The sequence below is a fragment of the Periophthalmus magnuspinnatus genome, chromosome 1, assembly GCF_009829125.3.
Source record: "Periophthalmus magnuspinnatus isolate fPerMag1 chromosome 1, fPerMag1.2.pri, whole genome shotgun sequence".
In the NCBI taxonomy this organism is placed as follows: domain Eukaryota; kingdom Metazoa; phylum Chordata; class Actinopteri; order Gobiiformes; family Gobiidae; genus Periophthalmus; species Periophthalmus magnuspinnatus.
In genome coordinates, this window is record NC_047126.1 from 35,790,080 (window position 1) to 35,813,253 (window position 23,174).

The 23,174-nt window shown below is 43.9% G+C and overlaps 1 protein-coding gene across 2 annotated transcripts; it reads right to left on the reverse strand.

The window, feature by feature from the left end:
* Nucleotides 1-299: 299 nt before the first annotated feature.
* arfip1 (ADP-ribosylation factor interacting protein 1 (arfaptin 1)) lies at nt 300-22,651 on the reverse strand. Of its 2 annotated transcripts, XM_055224543.1 has the most exons (9): nt 22,387-22,651; nt 18,829-19,331; nt 12,727-12,828; nt 7,394-7,490; nt 6,611-6,708; nt 6,114-6,335; nt 4,819-4,976; nt 1,354-1,528; nt 300-648 (listed from the first exon to the last, which is right to left on the reverse strand). In XM_055224543.1, exons 2-9 carry the CDS (start codon nt 19,327-19,329, stop codon nt 490-492), a joined length of 1,512 nt encoding a protein of 503 aa, XP_055080518.1. In that variant the 5' UTR covers nt 19,330-19,331; nt 22,387-22,651; the 3' UTR covers nt 300-489. The 2 variants fall into 2 exon arrangements, with proteins under 2 accessions (XP_055080518.1, XP_033829051.1); XM_033973160.2 differs by lacking the exon at nt 18,829-19,331.
* Between the last annotated feature and the right edge of the window lie 523 nt (nt 22,652-23,174).

The following is a 23,174-nucleotide window of genomic DNA, read 5'->3' on the forward strand; positions in this document are numbered from 1 at the left end:
TCAGACTTTGACAAGGAGCGGGCGGAGTTTTGGACACAATCTTAACGGCTAACTTAAGGATGGTTGGAATAGGGCCCAGGAGAGATCCCTAAATTACCCAAACATGCGTGGATGACATCTAAAACCTCTTCAGACATGTTTTGTGAGAACGAGTTAACATAGGAGAAAAGTTAAAGAATAACCCCTCTTTAATGTGGCCCCTGCAGCTGCCATAAAGAGCCTGTGCTGGCTGATGACATTCATATGCTGGAAAAATAAAAATGCCATTTACAAATCGCAGCATTTGTTTAGTTTTAAACAAAGAAAGTACAAAAGTGCATTTTTATGATTCTCAGATCTGGATGTGTAAATATAAGATTGTAGAGTCTTTGTCTTTAAAACATGTACAGTTCTCAAAGGTTTCAAAGGCAGATCACGTTGAACAAGGACGATCCTGTAGTTTGTGTGGACCATGAGCTGTATCCACATTGAGCCTGTGGAGCTCAGGATTTAGTGGGTCTCCTCTAACCAGGACGGCCCGTCTGCTCCTGGCATTTTTAACTTGATGTGGAACTGCTTGAGCGTCTGCTCCAGCTGCTGCTGGTTCCCAGCATAGTATGCAGCAATGGCGTTGTGGAAGAGGATCAGCTGATTGTGCAACACTTTCACCTGTAAAACAAACAAGTTCAGATCTATGTGTGTTTGTCATAATTTCTTTTTTGGTTTTATAAACAGTATATGTTTAAAATTTAAGTTTTATTTAATATACATTATTCTATAGGCCCCATTTAGAGGCCCACATGACTCTATTCTCTGATCTGTGGTTTCCTCGTCACAAACAGATCTGGAGTTGTGTTTTGTTTCATTCTCACATGTTTAACACACAAACTCTGCATATTTAGGCTGAGTTCTTCTCTAAATCTGAAAACACTCTGCTCCACTTTGTGATATCATCATGTGGTAATACAGGAAGTGCTCCTGGTGTTTTTAAACACCATACACCTTCACTAGAATCATTTGGATCATTTCAGCCCTGGAATTGACAATCTCTACTGAGCTAAAGGTAAAAGGAGCTGTTAACTTGAAATCACAAGGCGAAACATTGCATTTTGAGCTTTGGAGATGTAACAGACTAATAATAAAGTGTTACTCAAACATGTATGAATGAAACAAAACACAACTCCAGTCTGTTTTTGAGGAGGAAACAGCATTAGAACATGACTTAAAGCTCACGAGACTCAGTTTTGTGTGACATAAGAGCTTTAAAAAGGCTAAAAATTAAGTGTCAAATGTTAGTGTCATGATAACACGAGTCGAGTCACATTGCATTTAAAAATTATACATCCGTGTTATTTATGCGTGTTCATGTCTGACCTTGTTTTCTTCGAGGAACTTGAGTTTGATGGAGACGTCGTTCCTCATCTTTTCATATTTCTCTCGATGGATTTGGAACTGCTGCTGGGACACTTCGATCCTGGGTACAGTGTTGGCATCGCGCGGGCCCAGGTTCAGCTCCTCCAGGTCTGTGCGGTAGGCGTCATACTCCACCCTGGACAAACATGAAGGAACAACGTCCAAAGAGTTTTTCCACCTTCAAGGCTCAAAGTGTTTAACATCAGGAACCACACACACATTCACATACGCACATTCATACACACACACACTCACACCAGTGTACACACACACACTGGGGACGGGGGGGTTAAGTGTCTTGCCCAAGGACACAATGACAGCATTCATCTGTGGGAGCTAGAATCACTGTCAACCTGTGGGTCAGTGGATCTGAACCCTCTCTCCCGTGTGTTTAACGCTAGCCCCGCCTCTTCTCCCGTGTGTTTAACGCTAGCCCCGCCTCTTCTCCCGTGTGTTTAACGCTAGCCCCGCCTCTTCTCCCGTGTGTTTAACGCTAGCCCCGCCTCTTCTCCCGTGTGTTTAACGCTAGCCCCGCCTCTTCTCCCTGGTGTTTAACGCTAGCCCCGCCTCTTCTCCCTGGTGTTTAACGCTAGCCCCGCCTCTTCTCCCGTGTGTTTAACGCTAGCCCCGCCTCTTCTCCCGTGTGTTTAACGCTAGCCCCGCCTCTTCTCCCGTGTGTTTAACGCTAGCCCCGCCTCTTCTCCCTGGTGTTTAACGCTAGCCCCGCCTCTTCTCCCTGGTGTTTAACGCTAGCCCCGCCTCTTCTCCCTGGTGTTTAACGCTAGCCCCGCCTCTTCTCCCGTGTGTTTAACGCTAGCCCCGCCTCTTCTCCCGTGTGTTTAACGCTAGCCCCGCCTCTTCTCCCGTGTGTTTAACGCTAGCCCCGCCTCTTCTCCCGTGTGTTTAACGCTAGTCCCGCCTCTTCTCCCTGGTGTTTAACGCTAGTCCCGCCTCTTCTCCCTGGTGTTTAACGCTAGTCCCGCCTCTTCTCCCGTGTGTTTAACGCTAGCCCCGCCTCTTCTCCCTGGTGTTTAACGCTAGTCCCGCCTCTTCTCCCTGGTGTTTAACGCTAGCCCCGCCTCTTCTCCCGTGTGTTTAACGCTAGCCCCGCCTCTTCTCCCGTGTGTTTAACGCTAGCCCCGCCTCTTCTCCCGTGTGTTTAACGCTAGCCCCGCCTCTTCTCCCGTGTGTTTAACGCTAGCCCGGCCTCTTCTCCCTGGTGTTTAACGCTAGCCCCGCCTCTTCTCCCTGGTGTTTAACGCTAGCCCCGCCTCTTCTCCCGTGTGTTTAACGCTAGCCCCGCCTCTTCTCCCGTGTGTTTAACGCTAGCCCCGCCTCTTCTCCCGTGTGTTTAACGCTAGCCCCGCCTCTTCTCCCGTGTGTTTAACGCTAGCCCCGCCTCTTCTCCCGTGTGTTTAACGCTAGCCCCGCCTCTTCTCCCGTGTGTTTAACGCTAGTCCCGCCTCTTCTCCCGTGTGTTTAACGCTAGTCCCGCCTCTTCTCCCTGGTGTTTAACGCTAGTCCCGCCTCTTCTCCCTGGTGTTTAACGCTAGTCCCGCCTCTTCTCCCGTGTGTTTAACGCTAGCCCCGCCTCTTCTCCCTGGTGTTTAACGCTAGTCCCGCCTCTTCTCCCTGGTGTTTAACGCTAGCCCCGCCTCTTCTCCCGTGTGTTTAACGCTAGCCCCGCCTCTTCTCCCGTGTGTTTAACGCTAGCCCCGCCTCTTCTCCCGTGTGTTTAACGCTAGCCCCGCCTCTTCTCCCGTGTGTTTAACGCTAGCCCCGCCTCTTCTCCCTGGTGTTTAACGCTAGCCCCGCCTCTTCTCCCGTGTGTTTAACGCTAGTCCCGCCTCTTCTCCCTGGTGTTTAACGCTAGCCCCGCCTCTTCTCCCTGGTGTTTAACGCTAGCCCCGCCTCTTCTCCCTGGTGTTTAACGCTAGCCCCGCCTCTTCTCCCTGGTGTTTAACGCTAGTCCCGCCTCTTCTCCCTGGTGTTTAACGCTAGCCCCGCCTCTTCTCCCTGGTGTTTAACGCTAGCCCCGCCTCTTCTCCCTGGTGTTTAACGCTAGTCCCGCCTCTTCTCCCTGGTGTTTAACGCTAGTCCCGCCTCTTCTCCCTGGTGTTTAACGCTAGTCCCGCCTCTTCTCCCTGGTGTTTAACGCTAGTCCCGCCTCTTCTCCCTGGTGTTTAACGCTAGCCCCGCCTCTTCTCCCTGGTGTTTAACGCTAGTCCCGCCTCTTCTCCTGTGTGTTTAACGCTAGTCCCGCCTCTTCTCCCTGGTGTTTAACACTAGCCCCGCCTCTTCTCCCTGGTGTTTAACACTAGCCCCGCCTCTTCTCCCTGGTGTTTAACACTAGCCCCGCCTCTTCTCCCTGGTGTTTAACACTAGCCCCGCCTCTTCTCCCTGGTGTTTAACACTAGCCCCGCCTCTTCTCCCTGGTGTTTAACGATAGCCCCGCCTCTTCTCCCGTGTGTTTAACACTAGACAGGACATACAGGTTTTCTTGTTCTGTACCTGTGGATCCTTTTTACCTGTACATTTGTTGTTGTTTTTTTGTTGACTTTAATGTAAGGCACTTTGCTTTAAGCCTAAGGTTGGACCCAAATACAAAAGTATAATATTTTATTATGTAAATGACCCAAAAATATTTTCAGGTGGAACTCAAAATAAAGGACACCCATATGTGACACCAATGCCCAGATGATTCTCATTTTCCATGTCTGGAAAATTATTTTAAATGTTTTCCCTGCTAAAACTGTACTGTATTGCAAGTAAGAGTAATACTTCAAAGTACAAAGTAGTAAAGTAGTGGTTCAAGACATTACTCCAGTAAGAGTAAAGAGTAACTGTCTGGACTAACATCGAATTTATGATGTGAAGTAATTTAAAAGACAAAACATTAAAATCTGGTATTTTCAAAGAACAGGACGACATAAGAACTGAATGAGCATTTCAAGAAACACAATGTTTCAATAAGGGTCAAGAAAAGTAGTATCGAAATTCAGATTCTAATTGATACTAAAACTAATATCGAAACTAGATCCTCATGTTTCATAGGTATCAATACTAAAAAAATCCTTTCCTAAATATGTTTATAATGATGTTGAGCTACAACTGAACAAGTATAAGACACAGACTAGTATACACACACACACACACACACACACACACACAGTCCACTATGAACCTACTGTACACTGAGGGATTATGTAGATATAAGACATGGGAATAGAACACATACGCAACATTTACTGTAGAACAGCACATTGTCTAAAAAAAGTGTCTAAAGAAAGAACGTTTTTATCGTCATGGTATCGGGATCAGTATCGAGTATTGAAATGTTAGTATTGTGCCAACACTATACTGCAGTAATTACAATGGGCCCATTTGACATGTGCATATTCAGATACACCTGGATGGAGGCGTTACCTGGCGGTCTCGTACTGTTTGATGTTGATCATGGTGTCTTCGATGGTCTTGTCCACCAGAGTGTTCACGCTGGAGATGAAGAAGTTGATGGCAGCCAGCAGAGTCTCGCCATTTTTGGACAAAAGCTTTTGGGTCTCAGCGTTGTAACCAAACTCCTCCTAATGACACACGTTTATACAGTTTAGCCTCTATAACCAAAACAACAGCTGCCAGAGTTTAGAAAAAACAGAATAATTGTGTGTACGAGCTATGGTCTACTGCTACTGCCCCTCTTCACTTTTAAAGAACTCTTCAAGTGGGGTAACGCCTCTGTTCTATGGACTGAGCTCAGTAGTTGCAGGAGATAAACTCTAGTGGATAATATGGATGAGAAGCTGCAGTTTGACTTCACAGAGCTGAGTCATAAAGTCACCTCATTATTTTGGCTGTTTCCTGAGTTTGTATCTGGCGCCTCTGTGTCCGTCACTCCCTTTATTGATTGTTGCTGTGGTCATGTTTTGTGGTTATGATCATAGTCTGTATAAAAAAGTGGACTGAGTGAGTGTGACGTCACCACAGCGTTCGGCTCCAAATGAAACTCATTGAGGCTAGAGCAGTCATAGGAGCTAATATGGAGCAGAGTTCCATATTTGAAATTCTGACCACAAGCAACAAAAGAGCCAATCCAGAGCGAGGCTGTTGAAGGTAATACCCCTTCCAAACCTGTTGCTAACTCTAGCAGGAGTGACCTTGGGGAAAGAAGGTGCCTGATTTGTCTGTTATTAATGTTCATATCTTGATTTACAGACACAATAGTGAAATAAAAAACCCAGGACCAGGTAGAACAGGTTAATACAAAAATTTAAGTCCAAAATGATGAGTCTGACAGCAGCAGTTAGAAAAAGGGGACACAGTTTTTACACAGAAAATGAACTGGAGCCAGAGTCGATGGAGCTGGATCATGCACTTATGATCACTTCCTGTTTGGAACGTGGCGGCTAGCTATGTCCATTTATATAAACAGTCTATGGTCGCGATATGACAGAGCAGCTCAGAGTCACACTGACACCACACACACGTGGATCTAGAGTCACTCACTGAAGTGGAGCAGTAATAAAGAGTATTAAACAATAATAAACAGTTCTAAACAGTAATAAGGAGTAATTAGCACTAATAAACACAGTCACACTGACACCACAAACACGAGGATTCAGAGTTGCTCCCTGAAGTGGAGCAGGGCCTAAACCAGGTGAATGAGCCTGTAGCATGTGGAGGGCTTCAGACTCCATCAACCAAAACGACGGGAATGTTCTTACGTGGAGCTCAGGAGACTTGAGGCTGAGGTCGGCAAAAGCGTCCCCCAGCTGCTTCTGCGTTTGCATGATGTGGGTGAGCTGAGCGGCCAGCGTCTGGGCCAGGCGGGTCACGTGCTGGTACTTTCTCTTGTTGTCCCGGAGAACCTCGATCTGTGCTTCCAGCTCCAAGTCCACCGTCTTGGAACCTTTGCCCAGCTTCTCTGACAGGATCTGCCTGGTGCACTGTTGGGTGGCAAAAGTATCAAAAATCAGATCCTAATTGATACTAAAACAGTCCCATTGACAGAAATGAACCTTCCCTGAATATGTTTATAATGATGTTGAGCTGAATCTGAACAAGTATAAGACACATTAGGAACCTAGGAATGCACCGATCCCACACTGCTTCAGCTTCTAAATATTGGTTCAGTCAATATCCTGGTTGGACATATACACTGATGCAATAAGACTACTTACTGTTCATGGAATTTAAAAGTACAAATTAAAAACATACTTACTTTGTATGTGTTGATGCTCCATTTTCGGACCAGTTCTAGTTTCTCCAGAGCCGGGCTCTTGAGCTCATCGGACAGCACCAGTGCTCCTTTCATCTGACCTGAACAACGAGACATGAGAGGGTTACAATTATAATGGTGGAGTGAATATTGTCACATGCTTATGTGGAGTTCATTACAGAAGAGGAATCGTTACAATAACACAAGCTTCATAATGCAAGCACCCGGCGAGCGACCGGCGAGCGACCGGCGAGGAAGGGGAACAGGCCCCTGATGTATCCACAATGCCCCATTATTCATGCATCTGTATAAAGTCTGAACATAAACTGGGATTTACACTCAATTTATTGATGTTTTTGTTGCAGACAAATATTTTCAAGGCCATGTCTTCTATGGAACATTTGCATTGTGGAAAAAGGAAGTGAGATGAAAGGATGAGATCAGAGGAAAGAATTACATTTACATTGAATTGAAATGGACCGACACAAACCCAGAGGACGACTGAGGGATTACCCATGTATAAGGTCACACGTGAATGTAAAAGAAAGTACCATTTAATGGCGAACATGACAGTATACCGACTGAAGAAATTATGTTTTGATGTTTTTATTATCATTGTGGTATCTGGTATCGGTATTGGTATCAAGTATCGAGCATTGCTTCCCTTCCTTAGTATTGAAATAGAGTTTGACAGTTTAATCCCAATAAAAACATTTTTAAAGAGTAGCACATATTAACCATTTCAGCTTCAGGGTAAAATACTGAAAACACTGAAACTGTGGTCACCTTCAGTGTCCACGGTGCCCCCTGCTGTTGAAGAGAAGCTGTTTGCCACACAGGAGTCGGACAGGCTGAGAGCTCCAGGGCTGCCGGAGTACGAGTCCTGAACACAAACAGAATCAAGTTTGGGTCAATATGCAGCACACAATAATAAACAGTAATAAGCAGTAATAAACAATAATAAACCGTTCTAAACAATAATAAGCAGTAATCAACAGAAATAAATAGTATTAAACAATAATAAAGTTATCAACAGTAATAAGGAATAATTAGCACTACTAAACAGTAATAAATAACAGTAAACAGTAATAAGCAGTAATAAAGAGTAATAAACAGTATTAAACAGTAATACACAATAATAAACAGTAATAAAGCGTTTTAAACAGTATTAAACAGTACTACACCAGGCCCTGTGTTTTAGACTTTAAACGTTAGACCTTAGACCTTAGGCTTCAGATTTTAGGCTCCAGCCTTATGATCTTAAGCTTTAGACCTTAGGCTTTAGGCCTTAGGCTTTAGACCTTAGGCTTTAGACCTTAGACCAGGGGTCGGGAACGTATGGCTCGCGAGCCAGGTGTGCCTCTTTTGATGATTGCATCTGGCTCGCAGATAAAACATAAAATATTCTCACTTGTTTTAATCCATCCATCGATTTTCCGCTGCTCATGTCGTGTTCAGGGCTGCAGTTGTCTACAGGAGCAATTGTCCATTATTTTAATTGGATGATAGCCTACTTTTGCAGTTGCTGGGTAAACAGGTAAACGCCCCCTTTTGAATCAGTGTGCTCGATCATTAGCTTAAAACTAACCCTTCGACAAAGAAGATGGCGAAAAGAAAAAAAGATGAGGAGCATCGTACATTTCAGGACGAATTGACCGAAGAATTCGCCTTTGTGGAGAGAGCCAATGAACTTTTTGATGATCTTCCGAACAAAGACAAGATGATCAAATGGATATAAGACATGCCTCTGTCGGCAAGAACTGTTCATGATCGTACCATCATGATGGCAAACCAAGTGGAAAAAACGCACGTGAAGGACAGAAATGCAGCGCCGTCCTTTGGATGAGTCAACAGACGTAAGCCATTTGTCGCAGTTCACTGTAATTGCAAGATATACTGCCGGCGATAAGAAAGTCTTGCAACCCACATCCAGCCTCCTACAGTCATTCAAAGCACGCTTTGGAGAGTTTCATGAGCACACTCATCTTTTTAAGTTCATCACCCATCCAAACGAGTGTTCACTGAACACAGCCGACCTGAGTTACATTCCTGGTGTCTCCGTCAGAGATTTTGAAGCAGAAGTGGCTGACCTGAAGGCCTCAGAGATGTGGGTGAATAAGTTCAAGTCACTGAATGAAGATTTTGAAAGAATCACATGACAGAAAGGGGAGTTGGCGAGAAATGAAAAAACTTCAAGCCGAAGACCAGCTGATTATCAAAACTTGGAACGCACTTCCTGTCACATCCCACACACTGCAGCGTGTGAGTATTGGCCATGTTTGGATGTGCATATGCATGTGAGCAGTCATTCTCACATCTTCAAAACATCAAGTCCAACCTACAATCACGTTTAGCGGATAAAAGCCTCAACGCTTGCATGAAGCTTAACCTCACCAAGTACCAACCAGAATACAAAGCATCAGCAAATCCATGCAGCACCAGAAGTCACATTAATGGTGAGTATTATAACAACATTAAATAACAACATTAAAAGAATTAATTGAGAGGCTTATTATACTCACATTTAGTTTAATTCAGTCTTAAAATATATTCTATGGCTCTCACTTAAAATAAATTAACAAATATTTTGCTTTCATGGCTCTTTGAGTCAAAAAGGTTCCTGATCCCTGCCTTAGACCTCAGGCTTTAGACGTTAGGGTTTAGATTTGAAACTTTAGACCTTAGGCTTTAAACTTTAGACCTTAGGCTTTAGACTTTAGACCTTAGGCTTTAGACTTTAGACCTTAGGCTTTAAACTTTAGACCTTAGGCTTTAAACTTTAGACCTTAGGCTTTAAACTTTAGGCTTTAAACTTTAGACCTTAGGCTTTAAACTTTAGACCTTAGGCTTTAAACTTTAGACCTTAGGCTTTAAACTTTAGACCTTAGGCTTTAAACTTTAGGCTTTAAACTTTAGACCTTAGGCTTTAGACTTTAGACCTTAGGCTTTAAACTTTAGACCTTAGGCTTTAGACTTTAGACCTTAGGCTTTAAACTTTAGACCTTAGGCTTTAAACTTTAGACCTTAGGCTTTAAACTTTAGGCTTTAAACTTTAGACCTTAGGCTTTAAACTTTAGACCTTAGGCTTTAAACTTTAGGCTTTAAACTTTAGACCTTAGGCTTTAAACTTTAGGCTTTAAACTTTAGACCTTAGGCTTTAAACTTTAGGCTTTAAACTTTAGACCTTAGGCTTTAAACCTTAGGCTTTAAACTTTAGGCTTTAAACTTTAGACCTTAGGCTTTAAACTTTAGGCTTTAAACTTTAGACCTTAGGCTTTAAACTTTAGGCTTTAAACTTTAGACCTTAGGCTTTAAACTTTAGGCTTTAAACTTTAGACCTTAGGCTTTAAACTTTAGACCTTAGGCTTTAAACTTTAGACCTTAGGCTTTAAACTTTAGACCTTAGGCTTTACACCTTAGGCTTTAAACTTTAGACCTTAGGCTTTAAACTTTAGGCTTTAAACTTTAGACCTTAGGCTTTAAACTTTAGGCTTTAAACTTTAGACCTTAGGCTTTAAACTTTAGGCTTTAAACTTTAGGCTTTAAACTTTAGACCTTAGGCTTTAAACTTTAGGCTTTAAACTTTAGACCTTAGGCTTTAAACTTTAGACCTTAGGCTTTAAACTTTAGGCTTTAAACTTTAGACCTTAGGCTTTAAACTTTAGACCTTAGGCTTTAAACTTTAGGCTTTAAACTTTAGACCTTAGGCTTTAAACTTTAGGCTTTAAACTTTAGACCTTAGGCTTTAAACTTTAGACCTTAGGCTTTAAACTTTAGACCTTAGGCTTTAAACTTTAGACCTTAGGCTTTAAACTTTAGGCTTTAAACTTTAGGCTTTAAACTTTAGACCTTAGGCTTTAAACTTTAGACCTTAGGCTTTAAACTTTAGGCTTTAAACTTTAGACCTTAGGCTTTAAACTTTAGACCTTAGGCTTTAAACTTTAGACCTTAGGCTTTAAACTTTAGACCTTAGGCTTTAAACTTTAGACCTTAGGCTTTAAACTTTAGGCTTTAGACCTTAGGCTTTAAACTTTAAACTTTAGACCTTAGGCTTTAAACTTTAGACCTTAGGCTTTAAACTTTAGACCTTAGGCTTTAAACTTTAGACCTTAGGCTTTAAACTTTAGACCTTAGGCTTTAAACTTTAGACCTTAGGCTTTAAACTTTAGGCTTTAAACTTTAGGCTTTAAACTTTAGACCTTAGGCTTTAAACTTTAGACCTTAGGCTTTAAACTTTAGACCTTAGGCTTTAAACTTTAGGCTTTAAACTTTAGACCTTAGGCTTTAAACTTTAGACCTTAGGCTTTAAACTTTAGACCTTAGGCTTTAAACTTTAGGCTTTAGACCTTAGGCTTTAAACTTTAGACCTTAGGCTTTAGGCTTTAAACTTTAGACCTTAGGCTTTAAACTTTAGACCTTAGGCTTTAAACTTTAGACCTTAGGCTTTAAACTTTAGACCTTAGGCTTTAAACTTTAGACCTTAGGCTTTAGACCTTAGGCTTTAAACTTTAGACCTTAGGCTTTAAACTTTAGACCTTAGGCTTTAAACTTTAGACCTTAGGCTTTAAACTTTAGACCTTAGGCTTTAAACTTTAGACCTTAAGCTTTAAACTTTAGACCTTAGGCTTTAAACTTTAGGCCTTAGGCTTTAAACTTTAGGCCTTAGGCTTTAAACTTTAGGCCTTAGGGTTTAGACTTTAGACCTTAGGCTTTAAACTTTAGACCTTAGGCTTTAGACTTTAGACTTTGGGATTTAGGCATTAGGCTTTAGATGTTAGACTTCAGACCTTAGGGATTAGACTTTAGGGTTTAGACATCAGGCTTTCCACTTTAGACCTTAGGCTTTAGACATTAGAACTTAAGCTTCAGATTTTAGACCTTAGGCTTTAGCCTGTAGATGGACATGACAGGTGCTGCAGGAGGACATGACAGGTGCTGTATGAGGACATGACAGGTGCTGCAGGAGGACATGACAGGTGCTGTAGGAGGACATGACAGGTGCTGTATGTGGACATGACAGGTGCTGCAGGAGGACATGACAGGTGCTGTAGATGGACATGACAGGTGCTGCAGGAGGACATGACAGGTGCTGTATGAGGACATGACAGGTGCTGCAGGAGGACATGACAGGTGCTGTATTTGCACGTGACAGGTGCTGCAGGAGGACATGACAGGTGCTGTAGGAGGACATGACAGGTGCTGTATGTGGACATGACAGGTGCTGTATGAGGACATGACAGGTGCTGCAGGAGGACATGACAGGTGCTGTATGTGGACTTGACAGGTGCTGTATGTGGACATGACAGGTGCTGTATGAGGACATGACAGGTGCTGTATGTGGACATGACAGGTGCTGTATGTGGACATGACAGGTGCTGTATGTGGACATGACAGGTGCTGTATGAGGACATGACAGGTGCTGTATGAGGACATGACAGGTGCTGCAGGAGGACATGACAGGTGCTGTATTTGCACGTGACAGGTGCTGCAGGAGGACATGACAGGTGCTGTATGTGGACATGACAGGTGCTGTATGAGGACATGACAGGTGCTGCAGGAGGACATGACAGGTGCTGTATTTGCACGTGACAGGTGCTGCAGGAGGACATGACAGGTGCTGTAGGAGGACATGACAGGTGCTGTATGAGGACATGACAGGTGCTGCAGGAGGACATGACAGGTGCTGCAGGAGGACATGACAGGTGCTGCAGGAGGACATGACAGGTGCTGTATTTGCACGTGACAGGTGCTGCAGGAGGACATGACAGGTGCTGTAGGAGGACATGACAGGTGCTGTAGGAGGACATGACAGGTGCTGTATGAGGACATGACAGGTGCTGCAGGAGGACATGACAGGTGCTGTATTTGCACGTGACAGGTGCTGCAGGAGGACATGACAGGTGCTGTAGGAGGACATGACAGGTGCTGTAGGAGGACATGACAGGTGCTGTATTTGCACTTGACAGGTGCTGCAGGAGGACATGACAGGTGCTGTAGGAGGACATGACAGGTGCTGTATGTGGACTTGACAGGTGCTGCAGAGGGACATGACAGGTGCTGCAGAGGGACGTGACAGGTGCTGTAGTTGGACATGACAGGTGCAGTGGGCAGGGCCTCACCCTCTGGCAGACCTCCTCCAGGTGCTGGTCCACTTCTCCGTTGGTAGTGACCGGGATCTCTGCGGCTGAGCTCCTGTGTGCGTCCTCAGCCATAATGTCCTCCTGCAACACACACAGACTTATGGTGTGTGTAGTCATTCACAGAACACAGAAGGACTGCCATCTAGTGGACAGTCACAGTATGCACATTTTTTTCTTTATATATATATATATATATATATATATTATATACATTATAGCACACATAGTAAACGTGTAGTTCACATATACTACAGATATAGTGTGCATATAATGCACATATAAAGCACATATAGTGCACATATAGTACTATACGTGTACTATACGTGTACTATACGTGTACTATACATGTACTATACATGTACTAAACGTGGAGTCTCCTGCATTATGGAGGATCTCAGAGGTTTTTAAAAGCCCAGCTGCTCCAGTAGGGGGCAGAAATGTTGAATTTAATTCAATAAACAGGAGACAGTTTCAAACACTAAATGTATATTTTCCAGGACATTTGGCCTTTTTTTCTCATTTTCCATGTGTTTTCCATGTGTGGAAAACAGGATAGTTATTCTCCAGGTTTTCGAGGACGTATAGGACCATGCTTAAATCTAATGGCATTGCTGCATACTTAGATGTTGCTCCACAGAGCCACTAGGTTGAGACAACATTAGTTTGGCAATAAAACCCATGATGTGGAACCTGCCCTGGGCACAGCTGTGTTGGACGTAAGAACTGGGACAGTCACATCGCCACAATAAAAGTTTACAGGAAGTCACTGTGACCTCAATGAGGCGGGGCTTAAAACAGCCACAGGCCTATCATAACGCGGTATCTGGGTCATGTGACTTTAGCAGCTCTGGGTCTTTGGGAGTTTTAGATGAAAACGGGGAAAAGGGATGAAATCACAACAGTCAAACTGTTCAGATCTTTAACCATGTTCCACAGTGTAGTTTTAAATCCTCCCTGTTCTCTTCAAATGTTTAACCATGTTCTAGTCGTTTCTTCTCATTGAGCCTCTGAAGTTGTATTTTTTTGTGTAATCTTTAATCTCTTATTTACAAGATGCCATTTTGTTTCTTATATTAAGTGGTTTTAGATGAATATTGTGATTTAAAATGTATAAATCATAACATAATGATCCACAGGGGTCACAGACGAGAACTAGAGACAGACACGAGCACAAAAGGACTGAGTTAAAGCCCATCTGAAAGTTTATTTGATTTAGATTAGCACATGTGAAATCTGTGGCATTTGCACCAAAACAGACCCGAGCCGTTCATTTTCCTACACCGCTCCACCTTCAGTTACTACGTCTGTCTTTAACCATTTTCCTACACCGCTCCACCTTCAGTTACTACGTCTGTCTTTAACCATTTTCCTACACCGCTCCACCTTCAGTTACTATGTCTGTTTTTAATCATTTACCATTTATTATATTTTATGATCTCACATAACTGTAGTGCTTCCTGTTAACGTCACCAACCTCAGGACTGATGTAATAAAACAGTGTCATGTGTTTGCATCTCAAAACATCTTTTACATGGTATCACCTCCACCTCACCTCCACACAGCACTCCATCTGTTCTACAGAGATCACCTCCACCTCCACACAGCGCTCCGTCTGTTCTACAGAGGTCGTCTCCACCTCCACACAGCGCTCCGTCTGTTCTACAGAGATCAGCTCCACCTCCACACAGCGCTCCGTCTGTTCTACAGAGATCAGCTCCACCTCCACACAGCGCTCCGTCTGTTCTACAGAGCTCGCCTCCACCTCCACACAGCGCTCCGTCTGTTCTACAGAGATCAGCTCCACCTCCACCTAGCGCTCCGTCTGTTCTACAGAGATCACCTCCACCTCCACACAGCACTCCATCTGTTCTACAGAGATCAGCTCCACCCCCACACAGCGCTCCGTCTGTTCTACAGAGATCAGCTCCACCTCCACCTCCACACAGCGCTCCGTCTGTTCTACAGAGGTCGTCTCCACCTCCACACAGCGCTCCGTATGTTCTACAGAGGTCACCTCCACCTCCACACAGCGCTCTGTCTGTTCTACAGAAATCACTGTCACCTCCACCTCCACACAGCGCTTCATTTGTTCCCCTGTGAACCCAGGCGTTCAGTGTCCAGTATCCCGCTCATAAATACTTTATACTAGTACTCCCAGTAGTATTTTTCTTTTACTTCAGTAGAATTTTGGCAGCAGTACTTGTAATTGAGTAAATTGTTAGGCGTGTAACTGTACTTTTACTCGAGTACAAATTTTCAGTATTCTCCAACACTGCGTGAAACTACCTTCCCTCTAGAGGCCAGTGTGACTATGAGGACGTGTCCAGTATCCACTCATAAATACTTTAAAGACACATGAGACACATGTGGTCTGTCCTGACAGTGTGTTAGAGACTCTAAGAGGAACAAGTGTTTTTAAACCCGCCCTACTGTGCTTGTGTCTCTATGGTTCTCATCTGTGACCCCTGATCATTTTGGCATAATTAACACATGTTAAATCACAATATTCATCTAAAACCACTTCATAAATAAAACAAGTCCGCTGACTTCCGTGTTAGAAAACTGTGGTGTCCAATGGGAGCCAACGTTGCCATAAACGTCATCACAACAAAGCTCTGCATGTTGTCGGCGCCCCCTATGGATAGCTGTACATCACACTAGAGCAGCTCATTTTTTTCATTTGTACCAAAATGACTACGTGACGCTGCCGAATCCTACGAGTTGGTTGCTATGATACTCGTGGTTGGAATTCCAAATATGGGACTTGGCCGCTATAACCTCTAGCCTCGATGAGCTTCATTTGGAGCTGAATACCGTGAGTGACGTCACACTCACTCAGTCACTTCTTCACACAGTCTGCGCAAGGGACCTAATGATTTATTACAGTGTCGATATTTTGAGAACAGCCCTAATAATAATAAGAAGAATTCAGACTTCTATTGACCTGACTCGGCCCCACCCACTTTTTCCATAAACGCTCTAAACCGCACTCTCTTTGTGATGGCTCTTCCTATTAAATGTGAATTCCATTCCTTTCGATGGAGAACTTGGGAAAGGTTTCACCTCTTGATAACACATCAACACTGCAGTGACTCTGAAGCTTTAAAACGGCTCTGTCCATATAGAACTTTTATTGTCGAGATCAGCCCCGTGCTAAATAATACAACCCGAACAACAAAAGCGATGCTCGCGGAAATGTCTGGAACAAAGTGAGCAGCTCTTTTGATCAGTTTTATATGAGGCCCATTCTTCAGGACAATAAATATAATAATAGTTCTGTTCATGGTCAGAACAATACAATGATGGGGGGAAACACAAAGAATTTAAAATGATTCATATTGTGTTTTTATACATGACTCCAGGGGCAGGTGCATCTAAACTGGTTTAAAACAGTAACTCAAACTCTAAATAACCGTGTTAAATGAATCCAAAATGTGTGGAGCCGCCCCTAATTCCAGCCCCACAATGAGCTGCAGGTCTGGAGTCTGTGCCGCTCACACTGGGGCCACACAGGGGCCACACAGGGGCCACACAGGGGCCACACAGGGGCCACACTGGGGTCACACAGGGGCCACACTGGGGTCACACTGGGGTCACACAGGGACCACACTGGGGCCACACTGGGGTCACACTGAGGCCGCACAGGGGCCGCACAGGGGCCGCACAGGGGCCACACTGGGGCCACACTGGGGTCGCACTGGGGCCACACAGGGGCCACACTGGGGCCACACTGGGGCCACACTGGGGCCACACAGGGGCCACACTGGGGCCACACTGGGGCCACACTGGGGCCACACAGGGGCCACACTGGGGCCACACAGGGGCCACACTGGGGTCGCACTGGGGTCGCACTGGGGCCGCACTGGGGTCGCACTGGGGCCGCACAGGGGCCGCACAGGGGCCGCACAGGGGCCACACTGGGGCCACACTGGGGCCACACTGGGGCCACACTGGGGCCACACTGGGGCCACACTGGGGCCACACTGGGGCCACACTGGGGCCACACTGGGGCCACACTGGGGCCACACAGGGGCCACAATGGGGCCACACAGGGGCCACACTGGGGCCACACTGGAGCCACACTGGGGCCACACAGGGGCCACACAGGGGCCACACTGGGGCCACACTGGGGCCACACTGGGGTCACACTGAGGCCGCACAGGGGCCGCACTGGGGCCGCACAGGGGCCGCACTGGGGCCACACTGGGATGTGCTTATGCTTATGGAGAAGCTTCAAATGACTTCCGCTTCATGAAACAAAGGCGCCTGTGCAGGTTTAATGCATCTATTGTCGGCACATAAATATTTCATTAAAAACAAGTTTTCTGAGGTCATTGTATTAAAATGTGGCTGCTGCAGAGTTCCATGTTCTTCACATGTATTGTTATATTCAGTAAGAACTAAAGCAAAATGATCCTATTACCCAAATCAAAGTAAATTCTGTCATTAAAATGGCATTTCATATAAAGATAAACTGTCACGTTTATACAGAGCTTTACAATCACACACACATTCACACACCAATGTACACAGACAGTGGGGCAAGGGGGGTAAAGTGTTTTGCCCTAGGACACAACAACAGCATTCATCAGTGGGAGCTGGAATTGCACCACTGACCTGTGGGTCGGTGGATCTGACCGCTCTGACACTGACACAGACACTGACACACGCTCTGACACACACAGTGACACACTCGGATCAGATCTACACTGACATACGCTCTGACACAGGTTCTGACACAGGTTCTGACACACACTGACACACACTGTCACACACTGTCACACACTGACACACACTGACACACACTGACACACACTGACACACACTGACACACACTGACACACACTGACACACACTGACACACACTGACACACACTGTCACACACTGTCACACACTGACACACACTGTCACACACTGTCACACGGTCGGGTCAGATCCATGCTAATACACGCATATTTTACTTTAAACACATAATAACAATAAACATGCCATTTGTAATCAGCTCCAACAATGATTTCACATTTCAAGCAGTGAAACAGCAACGGGACAATCGTCTTCCCACTTGAGCCGTAGCAGAGCAAAAGAGCCGTAACAGAGCAAAAGAGCCGTAACAGAGCAAAAGAGCCGTAACAGAGCAAAAGAGCCGTAACAGAGCAAAAGAGCCGTAACAGAGCAAAAGAGCCGTAACAGAGCAAAAGAGCCGTAATAGAGCAAAAGAGCCGTAACAGAGTGAGACGCTCAAAGTCCCAGAACCACCCTGCACTACTGTACAAGCCCAAACATTAGAACACCAAGAAACAAGAAAGAAATATACTCAAAATGCAATGTTTCAACACAGGGATGTGGTACAGCCTGGTATCAAAAGTATCGAAAATCAAATCCTCATTGATACCAAAGCCAATATCAAAACTAGAGACTCATATTCACAGGTATCGATACTAAAAAAGTCCAACTGACAGAAATGAACCTTTCCTGAATATGTCTATGACGATGTTGAGCTGAATCTGAATCTGAATGTATGACACATAGACTAGTGTAATATATATCCATGGGTCTCCAGTGAATTTTAAACAAGTAAAAGTCTGTGGTTTTGCGCAGAGACCATTTCCTGTGTTAATACTATAGACTGTTTATATAAATGGGCATAGCTAACTGCGTTCCAAACAGGAAGTGATCATGAGCATGCTACTGGCTCTGGCTCCAATTCACTTTCTGAGTAAAAACTGTGTCCCCTCTCTCTGTAACTGCTGCTGTGAAGCTCGTCATTTTGGTCTTAAATGTTCATATTTGCGTCTCCCAAAACACATCAGAGCATCATCCAAACTCACTATGGTCAAAAAGAAAAAAGCCCCTCACCTATTCAAACCTGATTCAAAAAAATGGCACCTACTTACATCTGTGTTCAAATGAATATTATGTAAACTGTGCCATTCAAATAAAATTGCCTTGTACCACACCACAATGTTGAGAGATTGCCTCTAAAATCTGATTTTCAGTGAAGAACCTGCCACCACTATGACCAAGACACATCCGACACCGACACTGACCCCACCACTACGGACTGAGCCAAAGCACATCACCTCCAGTTCCTCCTTTGAAACTCCGCCCTCCTCTGGAGATCCTGATGTTCCACCATCATCATCACTGCCTCCTCCTCCACCTCCTCTTCCTTGTCTCTCGTCCTGGCTCCCCTCTTCTTCTCGTTCATTTTCAACCTTAATCCTATCTTCAGTCTCTCCTCCTCCTCTCTCATTCTGACTCTCTCCTCCTCCTCTCTCATTCTGACTTTCTCCCTCTCCTCCTTTCTCATTCTTATGTCCCTTCTCATCTTTTGCTTCTCCTCCCTCTATATCAACCTCGTAGAATTCGTTGGCCCCGCCCTCTTCGGCCCTGTCCTCTGCATGTTCCTCACTCAGGTTCTGTTTTGTACTGTCATTTCCTTCTTTGGCCCCGCCCTCTTTGACCCTGCCCACTGCATGTTCTTCACGCCGGCTCTGTTTTGTTCTGTCATTTCCCTGATAATCCACCTGAGACTCCTCTGAGGTCCTCCCCGACTCGGCCTCAAGACTAAGCTCCGACATCCCTGGAAAAACACAAGTGACACTTCAAAATATGTTTAGTTCACACGGGCTCACAGTGATGCATTATGGGGGTTCACACGGGCCCACCGTGATGCATTATAGGGGTTTACACGAGCTCACTGTGATGCATTATGGGGGTTTACACGAGCTCACTGTGATGCATTATGGGGGTTTACACGAGCTCACTGTGATGCATTATGGGGGTTTGTGGAGGAATGACAGATAAACATTGTGGAAACTGTGGTTTGGTTTAAGTAGGTGAAGGCCAAGGCGGAGGCCAAGGCCTGCATCTTTTATTTTAATTTATTATATATATATATATATATATATATATATATATATATATATATATATATATATATATATATATAAATAAATATTTTTTGCATTATTATTCATCAAAACCTATAAATACAGTTTAAAAAAAAACAAAACAGATATATGTTTAGGCTACAATTACCATTTTTGATATAAGTAAGAAAACCTTGGTAACAGATGACAAACTTGACTGCCCTTTTGCCCTGCCACTTGTTTAATATGAGAGAGAAGTGTACCTATTTGGGGTCCGTATTTCTTGTGTGTATGTTTCCTTTGCTCTACTGGGACATTTTGGTTCAGTTTTATTCATTTTTGTCAATATGATCAGATTTAAGCCATAAAAGTTTGAATGAATAACTTCTCTGGCTCATCACAGATGCAAACAACTCAAGTGTTTCATTCAGCTGTTTAAACCTGCTCTTGGGTTCTTACCATAGACTGTATATATAAATGAACAAAGCTAACCTGCTAGCCGCAGCGTTCCAAACAGGAACTGATCATGGGCGTGCTTTCAGCTCCATCGACTCATCCTCCAATTCTCTTTCTGTGTAAAAACTGTGGCTCCTCTCTGTAACTGCTGCCATCAGACTCATCATTTTGTTCTTAAATGTTCATATTAACCCGCTCTACATGATCCTGGGGTTTTTATTTCACTATTGTGTCTGTAAATCAAGATATGAACATTAATAACAGACAAATCAGGCGCCTTCTTTCCCCGAGGTCACTTCCGCTAGCATTAGCGACAGGTTTGATTGATAGTGTTGCTAAGCGCCTGCTCCTGCTAAACCAGCGGTGTAGGAGAGAACCTTCAACAGGTGTTACCTTTAAGAGACTCGCTCTGGATTGGCTCTTTGGTTGCTATGATACTCGTGCTCAGAATTCCAAATATGGAACTCTGCTCCACATTGGCAGCTATAACTGCTAGCCTCGATGAGCTTCATTTGGAGCTGAACGCTGCGGCTGATGTCACTTAGTGCACTTCTTTGTACAGTTTTTGGTTTAATCCGAGGGGCTTCTGTCGGTGCTATTTTTGCCTTATGCTCATTTTAAAGCAGGTTTTTCTGTGTTTTAAATAAACTAATGACAGTATATTCCGTCTTTACTGTTGGCGAGGGTCAGATTGGTCAAAAATAGAGACATCCGTGACCTTTCTTGTATAAAACTAAGACAAATCAGTGGTTTTGGATCAATCTTCTGGGACAGAGGACACGGGGCTGCAAATTCGGCGAGGTGTGGAATGTTGAATTTCAAATCTCAATTAAATTTCTTTCAAAACCAAGCGTATAGTCACGTTTTGTAAATGAGTAAAAATGTTTTGATGTTATTCATGTTAATATCACAGATTGCTCTGTCAAAAACAAAGCTCATGGCTCAGATTCCTCTGTTACTTCAGGAAAACGGCCACAGCCGCGACCTATTGCGTTGACCTATACGTCCCCAGTCACATGACTACCTTTATAAACTCAATTTACAAGTTATCCAGAACATGCGACAGCACAGATCACAAATATAACTGCACAACATGACATTTCACCTGCCGTAAACGTGTTAATACGAGCTGTGTGGAACCTGGATGACATCTCAAGGAGGAGGAAGCTACAACTGCAAAAGCATGCACAGAACACACACACAACACACACACAACATGCACAGAACACACAGAGAACACATAAGACGCACGTAAAACACATAACACACACATAACGCATAACACGCACATAACACATAACATGCACATAATAACACATAACACACACAGAAGATGCACATAGCACGCACACAACACATAACACAAACACATAAAATGCACGTAACACACATAACATGTACATAACTCATAACATGCACATAACACATAAGACGCACATAACACAACAAATAACACACATACACCACTTAACACATAAATAGTATGCAGACAACACACACAACGCACACAAACAACATACATAACACACACAGCACACACACAACATGCACATAACATCCTCATAACACCCACATAGTAATGATACTAATACTGCATAAAAGAGGTTAGTTCAGACACTGAGGGACTGCGTCTGTGCCAGACAAAAGTTTGTATAACCCGTATTGTTTCGTGTCTAAAGTTTGCATTATCCGTGTTATTTAGGTGTAAAGTTTGCATTATCCGTGTTATTTAGGTGTAAAGTTTGCATTATCCGTGTTATTTAGGTCTAAAGTTTGCAATACCCCTGTTGTTTCGTGGCTAAAGTTTGCATTGCCCATGTTGTTTAGGTCTAAAGTTTGCATTACCCGTGTTGTTTAGGTCTAAAGTTTGCATTACCCGTGTTGTTTAGGTCTAAAGTTTACATTACCCGTGTTGTTTAGGTCTAAAGTTTGCATTACCCGTGTTGTTTAGGTCTAAAGTTTACATTACCCGTGTTGTTTAGGTCTAAAGTTTGCATTACCCGTGTTGTTTAGGTCTAAAGTTTACATTACCCGTGTTGTTTAGGTCTAAAGTTTGCATTACCCGTGTTGTTTAGGTCTAAAGTTTGCATTGCCCATGTTGTTTAGGTCTAAAGTTTGCATTACCCGTGTTGTTTAGGTCTAAAGTTTGCATTACCCGTGTTGTTTAGGTCTAAAGTTTGCATTACCCGTGTTGTTTAGGTCTAAAGTTTGCATTACCCATGTTGTTTAGGTCTAAAGTTTGCATTACCCGAGATGTTTAGATCTAAAGTTTGCATGACCATAGTTATTTAGATCTGAAGTTTGCATTACCCGTGTTGTTTCGTGGCTAGCTCTTTGCGCTAGCTGTCCGCAGTTAGCCGCAGTCGTAGGCAGCTGTGCGTCCGTGTTGTGCCAAAGGCCGAGCGTGTTTTTCGTGTTTTCCTCCGGATCGTTTCAGTCTCGATCATCAAACGTTCAAAACCAGGTCTGCTGCCGAACCACGTCCGGGACTCTCACGCTGCGCCACGCCGGAGTTTGTGCTCCAATCCCGGAAAGACTGGTCCTCCGCGGGGCCCGTGGGTGTCACCGCTCAGAGCACAGCGCGGGCCGAGTGCGCCCTCTGCTGGTGGAGTCAGAGGAGTGCAGCCAGGGCGCAGGGTTTGAAACTTAAGTCTATAATTTATCACAGAACTTGGTCCGATGTCCAATTTTCTTAATAATCGGTTCAAAGGTGTTAAGTCAAGCTGTGCATTTTGTTATTTCCCTGGATAAAACCACAGAGCATCTCTTTTCTACGTGTCCTGTGTCACATTCTAGCGTGAAATTAGAGAGTGGTTATCTCTCAAAATCACAATCTTTCCACGTTTAAATGTAAATCATATTTTATATTTTGTGAATGATGTGGGTAGAAATGTAATTGATACTGTGTATATTTTCATTGTTGTAAATGGAGAGACTCCACCTCCTGCTTTCAACATTTTCTAAATACATTTAAACTATTCTACTCCTCCACCAAACTGCTTAAATTTGTGCCAAGAAAATGTTCTATTCAGTGTCCCAAGTCCTTTTGTTTTCATTTTGGTTTTATAATTGAAGTATAATATGATCCTTTGTATGCC